The sequence below is a fragment of the Photinus pyralis genome, unplaced genomic scaffold, assembly GCF_008802855.1.
Source record: "Photinus pyralis isolate 1611_PpyrPB1 unplaced genomic scaffold, Ppyr1.3 Ppyr1.4_LG1, whole genome shotgun sequence".
In the NCBI taxonomy this organism is placed as follows: Eukaryota; Metazoa; Arthropoda; class Insecta; order Coleoptera; family Lampyridae; genus Photinus; species Photinus pyralis.
In genome coordinates this window covers 37,315,822-37,321,987 of record NW_022170249.1, presented here as the reverse complement: position 1 = coordinate 37,321,987, position 6,166 = coordinate 37,315,822, and the positions used below count along the sequence as shown (strand labels likewise).

The 6,166-nt window shown below is 35.4% G+C and overlaps 2 protein-coding genes across 2 annotated transcripts; one reads left to right on the top strand and one right to left on the bottom strand.

The window, feature by feature from the left end:
• The first annotated feature begins 1,838 nt into the window (after nt 1–1,838).
• Nucleotides 1,839–2,992, top strand: LOC116173955. The gene is made up of 3 exons (XM_031491736.1): nt 1,839–2,214; nt 2,269–2,427; nt 2,477–2,992. Exons 1-3 carry the CDS (start codon nt 1,969–1,971, stop codon nt 2,966–2,968), a joined length of 897 nt encoding a protein of 298 aa, XP_031347596.1. The 5' UTR covers nt 1,839–1,968; the 3' UTR covers nt 2,969–2,992.
• LOC116173866 (putative nuclease HARBI1) lies at nt 2,910–4,677 on the bottom strand. The gene is made up of 3 exons (XM_031491627.1): nt 4,140–4,677; nt 3,908–4,055; nt 2,910–3,859 (listed from the first exon to the last, which is right to left on the bottom strand). Exons 1-3 carry the CDS (start codon nt 4,451–4,453, stop codon nt 3,089–3,091), a joined length of 1,233 nt encoding a protein of 410 aa, XP_031347487.1. The 5' UTR covers nt 4,454–4,677; the 3' UTR covers nt 2,910–3,088.
• Between the last annotated feature and the right edge of the window lie 1,489 nt (nt 4,678–6,166).

The window sequence follows — 6,166 nt, the reverse complement described above, 5'->3', positions numbered from 1 at the left end:
TGCTATTCTCACCTCGTTAGCACCTAGTTGTGGCATTTGCGTACGTCATCTTGTAGGGGTTTTAAAAAATACACCACATGAGTAAACACATTGCAAATGAATGCAACAATTTCCCTAATGTTTGTACAGCAGACCATGATTATATAAACGTATTGCAATAGTTATTTATATAACAAGAGCGCGAAGTTCAATTTCGCGCATTGAGACTGAAGGTATTTTGACGAGGCGAAGCCGAGTTAAAATATCAGTCAAATGCGCGAAATCGTTATATACAATATTTTTTCTACAACTGAACCGATTGTTAATTAAATTTGCTGTTTAAGTTCAACTTTGTCACGTGCGCGAAATACTTTTTTTCACTGTTGACGATTTCGCGCACGTTGTCAAGGGCAACCTTACTTATTAATTAACCGTTTAAAAATCTAGTACTACGCGCTTCGAAATTCGTCAGAAAATGACAGGTTTTTTTGACAGTTGTAGAAAAAATATATTTACATGTGTAAATAAACAGTATCATACATACCGTCCTCCATTTTCACAGAACACCTGTCGACATTTAAAGATCACTTCTCTCCACTTACAGATAACTTAAATTATGTTGTTGTTTTCACATTACAGAGACATATCGTCACTCCGGAAGAAAAGTGACACATCTCAAAAAATGCAAATTTAAGATTAATAGATAGAACAGTATCAAACGAAATAAAATTTTCAGAGAAAAAGTGGCATAACTTAAACTCCTCAATTCATACGAGAGAGGGCACATTACCGCACATCAAAGTGCTGGTACTTTATAGTAGAATAACGTCATAACTTCAGTTGAGAATTGGCTGTTGGTGAGAACGTATGCGATTTATGGTGAAAAACGACCTAACTCGAAAAAGTACGGTATTTTTTTCAAATCTTTTACTAGAAAAGTGTCATTTTGGATGTTGTGACTGTTTTCTTTTGAAGGTAAGCAATGCTATTTAGTTTTATGTCAAATTGTGCATTGTCTTCGTGTCGCAAAATTTAATTTTCCGCCCTTCTAACGGAAATAAATTCTTTTTCACCATTAATCTTGTTTCAGTTACAATGTCAACTAGAAGTGCATTTATTTTGAAACTTGCCACGCAAGATGCAAATGTTAAACACAAAATCGACGATGGTGTTTCCCTGTAATGAAAAAATAATAGATGAGGTATTGCCTAATACTGATGAATCTGAGCAACTTCCAGTATTTAAACAAGGAAACGAACCGAACGGTTCCAATAATGTTTCTGTCAGTTTGGAAAATTCAGGTAAATTCCATCTGAGGCTTTCCAGGACTTAGGTCTATTATTTTTTTCTGATAGATATCCAACATGGTAGCAGTTTAAATCATATTGAAGAGATAGTAACTGATACAGATAAAGAGTGTAACCTAATTAGTTCTAGTTCATCCTTGTCTTCATCGTACACGGAAGACTCGGACGATAGTGTAGCCGACCCTGACTATAGTTCTTCTAGTACTTCAAGTGATACTACTAGTGGTAGTGATGATGACCATCACAGTCATGCTGATGTTCCCAAATCTAAACGAAAAGTAAAAAACCCTTGTACCACAGAAAAACGGGAAAAAGCGCATGAGAAATGTACATGAGTTGAGCAAAAATCTTGCAAAGCGTGCTAGAAATGGTGGTCAATCTTAAAGCCGTCTTACACTGAGCAATTTCTTGCACAAGATATATTGCACAATTTAAATTGCATAGTATCATACAGGAAATTGCATGCAAAATTACATTGCAACAAATTATTGCATCAAAAATAGAACCGGTCCTATTTTTTATGCCAGTTTCAATGCAATTTTAAAATGCGCGTGCGCCGCTCGTTGAACATGTGTTTTCAGATCAGCTGTTTAGTGTTTTTCGAGGTGTTTTGTTTGACAAAATCTGTCTTGTCTTGTTAATTCCTTCATTTAGTTATTTGTGTTGCCAGTTTTGCGTTAAAATGTCGTGGACACATGAACAGATTTCTTGTCTTAATCCGTGTTTGTATGTGGTAAAGGACAAAAACTACCACAACAAGCATGTCCGAAATGCTGCTCTGCTAACCATACTTAATAACATTAAACCGATAAGACCAGTTACCTCAGAAGCTGATGTCCAAAAAAAATTTCATGGATTAAGGACAACGTACGCAAATGAGAGAAGGAAACATTTAGCGAGTATACACAGTGGAATGGCCGAAAATGAGGTAGTTTGTATCACTTTATAGTGTATAATAATAGTAACGTAACCATTTAACTAGGTTTACCATCCGTCGCTGTGGTATTATGAAAAAATGGATTTCCTGGACGACCACCTTGTAGTCAGGAAATCTAATTCAAACTTTTTATTGCCCGAGGAGGGCAATGAAACATCACAAACACAGGAGGAAGATTTACTGGATTCATCAATTAATGAAACTGTAAGTAGCTACATTCTTTCACATCAAAAGTTGAACATTATATGTTTAGATTGTGGAACAGTATGAAGTAGATGACCAAGGAGTATTGGTACCTTTATCACCAGAAATTTCCTCAGATTTAATACCAGATCATCAGAGGTCAGGATGCAGTGGGTTAAAAAGAAAAGGCATTTCAGTTGACACCAGACCTAGCACCAGACCATCATCAGCGGGAAGTGGCTCATCTTGTCATCAGAATGATTTGGAACTTGGACTTGGTGGATTAAAAAAAAGAAGTCTTTCAGTTGATAACAGGTCTTCATCTGCAACAGGTGCAAAAGGAAAAAGTAAAAAGGCAGAAGACCCAGACCTAAAAGTGTTAGAAGCTGTGTCTTCAAGCCTTGAGGGAATTACTGATGCGCTTAAGCCAGGTCTCAAAAGCAGTGAAGATATATTTGGGGAGTTTGTAGCTTCACAACTAAAAAAAATAAGAAATGAAAACAAAAGATTGACAGTGCAATATAATATTCATACTGTTTTGCACGAGGCATTATTGAGTTAATATTTTACAAGATATTTTATGTTATGTACCTATATTACAATTATCCTTATTACACCGATACAGTTTTATTTTGACGTTATTACATAATCATCACTGTAGAGCACATGTGAACAATAGAACCTAAACTAATCCAATTGACTTATTTTGCCACTCAACGCTTCCGACAGTATTAAAATAATCACAAAATTTGTTTCTTGTAAGCAGAGCCTCATTACTTGCTCTAAAACCACCTTGCTGAGATATGGTTTCTAAACTACATGTTTCATTAATTTCATTTTCTGGTCGAATATACTTCTTGTTTCTTACAGCCAAGAAATTATGTAATATGCAGCACGTTAGCGTAAGTATTTCTGCTTTTTCAGGGCTTAAATTTATTGTGTTTTGCAAAATTCTAAATCTGTTTGTTAAGATGCCGAAGGCATTCTCTACTGTTCGTCTTGCCCTGGACAGTCTATAATTAAAAATTCGTTTTTCCACAGACAATCCCCTTAAAGGATATGGTTTGATTATTCTTTTTGATAGCGGAAAAGCATCATCTGCCACAATAACATATGGCACACTTAAGGCAGTGTCTGGTAAATGACGGTCTTCTGGAAAGTTTAATAGGTTTCTATCAATGCCTTTTTTTAGACTACTTTCTCTGTATACTCCACCATCACTTATTCTTCCATTGACTCCAACATCTACATATAAAAACTTATATTCCGAATCTACCAATGCTAGTAACACTATGCTGTGGGATCCTTTATAATTAAAGTAGTAGGATCCACTGCTTTTAGGAGCTTGAAAATTGACATGCTTTCCGTCTAAGGCGCCAAGACAAAAGGGAAAATTCCAAAGTTTTTCAAACCCTTTGGCCACGTTTTCCCATTCCAGAGTAGTTCGAGGCAACTAAAATATAAAGATAATAAACAGCCAACGTATGAATCAATTTTACACCTGTATATATGTTTTCATTAGGTTTTGTATGATAGCTTTACACACTTCCATTACAATAATACTTATGGTACTTTCATGTATTCTTGTTGCATACATTAAGTCTCTAAACGTATTTCCACTGGCCAAATACCTTAGTGTTACTGCTAATCTGGAAATAAGTTAGCAGTTTAGTACTAATGAAAGGTAAATTAGGTAATATGTAGACTGTAGAGAAATATTTCAGTGTACCAACCTTTTGTCACTTGGGATACTTTGTCGTAACTGAGTATCCTGTTTTTTAATGATATCATCTATAAGGGTTAAAAGCTCCATAAATGTATCGTTATCCATCCGTAAGAAATTCCTATATGCCTCTGGATCTTCATGAAGTAACTCGTTTTGCAAAAGCGATAAAACTCCTTTACCCACATCTCTTTTTTTTAACCATTCTTCCTGCCACAATTTTCTCTTTTTGTTCTTTCTGGCAGCGCGTCTTTTTAGAATTTTACGAATTACACATATACCGATCAATCCACTGACAACAGATATTCGTCTTTCCACATTCATTGTATACAATAACAAACAAAATAAATTATTGAAAACTTGTGGTAATTATAGGTTGGGGTTGTATGATTGTCAGCTGGTATAAATTATAGTATAAATGCGCAGAATCCTCGGCTATATCTTGCACAAGAAATTGCATAGTATAAAGCAGTCAGCTCACAAATATTTGCTACATTTTATAGCACAAGAAATTGTGCAATTTCTTGCGCAACAAATTGCATAGTGTAAGACGGCTTTTATACTTCATCGTCTATGTCTAAAAAATTATTTCCTGAAAAGAAATTGCTTCCTCCTTGCGGTGACAAATGTAGATTAAAGTGTAAAACAAAAATAACTGAAGAAGATCGGGTAAAGATCTTTAAAGATTATTGGAATTTGGGATGTTTGCAAAGGCAACGCGATTTTTTGCTTGCAAATATGGCGAGATTAAACCAAAGTACAGGTATGTTAAGGAAAATAGAACTTTCGATCGTAGTCGTAACAACGCATTCTATTTTCACGTTAATCAAGAAAAGGTTCAAGTGCGTAAAACCTTCTTCAAAGCAACGTTATCCATTAATGATAGGCCTATAAGAACAGTTTTAAAGAAAAGGGTTTATTTTACAGGAAATATGATTGCCGCCGATTTCCATGGTAAACATGGTAGGCACACGAAAACAGATGAAGCGATTAAACAGAGTGTTAGGAACCACATAAATTCTATACCTCGCATACCTAGCAACTACTGCCGCGCAGGAACAACTAGAGAATTTATTGAGGGTGGTCGATCTTTAGCTCAGATACATAGGGATTACCAAAATTATTGCACAGATAACAATCAGCCATCTGCTAATTACATGATGTATTTTAAAATTTTTCATGAAGAGTTTAACATTTCCTTTTTTATACCCAAAAAGGATCAATGTGAAACTTGCGTTGGGTATTCTAATTCTGATGATGCCAGTAAAGCTTTCATGGACAACATGCATCAGATTCACTTAAGAGAAGCAAAATTAGCTCGTGCTGAAAAAGAAAAGGATAAAAAGTCTCATAATGGACATGTTGCTGTGTTTGATTTACAGGCCGTCCTACCATGCCCATCAGGACAAGTATCTTCATTTTATTACGCCTCAAAGCTGAATGTTTTTAATCTCACTGTATACGATTTAAAATCAACTGACGTGCAATGCTTTGTATGGCATGAAGCAGAGGCACAAAGGGGAGCAAACGAAATTGGGTCATGTATTTTTTATTATCTGGACACAATCGCGAAGGGAGATGTAAATGAGATTGACGTTGTCTTTTTCTCTGACAACTGCTGTGAACAACAGAAAAACAAATTTATGATTGCGATGTATATGCACGCTGTATCAAAATATAAATGTCTTAATAGTATCACACATAAATTTCTGATTACTGGTCATAGCCAAAATGAAGGCGACAATGCTCATTCGGTTATCGAACGACAAATTAGTAGAGCGAAAAAGTCTGGGCCAATTTTTATTCCAGAACAATACATTTCTTTAATCAGAAGTGCCAAGAAAACGGGAACCCCCTATAAAGTCACTGAACTTTCGCATGCGGACATCTTTGACCTCAAACAACTAGTTGCTGATCTTGGATGGATGAATACTCCAAAGGATAAAGATGGGAATAACTTTAAGTTAACGGAAGTAAAGGTTTTAAGAGTAGAAAAAGAAAGTTTTGGAAAAGTGTTTTACAAAACTAGTTTCGAAC

Bases quoted from the DNA above. Each gene is read 5' to 3' on its own strand.
- LOC116173955 (XM_031491736.1), top strand. From the start codon at position 1,969: ATGTCGTGGACACATGAACAGATTTCTTGTCTTAATCCGTGTTTGTAT. The intron at 2,215-2,268 runs GTAGTTTGTATC...CCATTTAACTAG, and splicing joins GTGGAATGGCCGAAAATGAG to GTTTACCATCCGTCGCTGTG. The intron at 2,428-2,476 runs GTAAGTAGCTAC...TTATATGTTTAG, and splicing joins ATTCATCAATTAATGAAACT to ATTGTGGAACAGTATGAAGT.
- LOC116173866 (XM_031491627.1), bottom strand. From the start codon at position 4,453: ATGAATGTGGAAAGACGAATATCTGTTGTCAGTGGATTGATCGGTATA. The intron at 4,056-4,139 runs GTTGGTACACTG...ACTTATTTCCAG, and splicing joins AGTATCCCAAGTGACAAAAG to ATTAGCAGTAACACTAAGGT. The intron at 3,860-3,907 runs GTGTAAAATTGA...TTTATATTTTAG, and splicing joins TAATGAAAACATATATACAG to TTGCCTCGAACTACTCTGGA.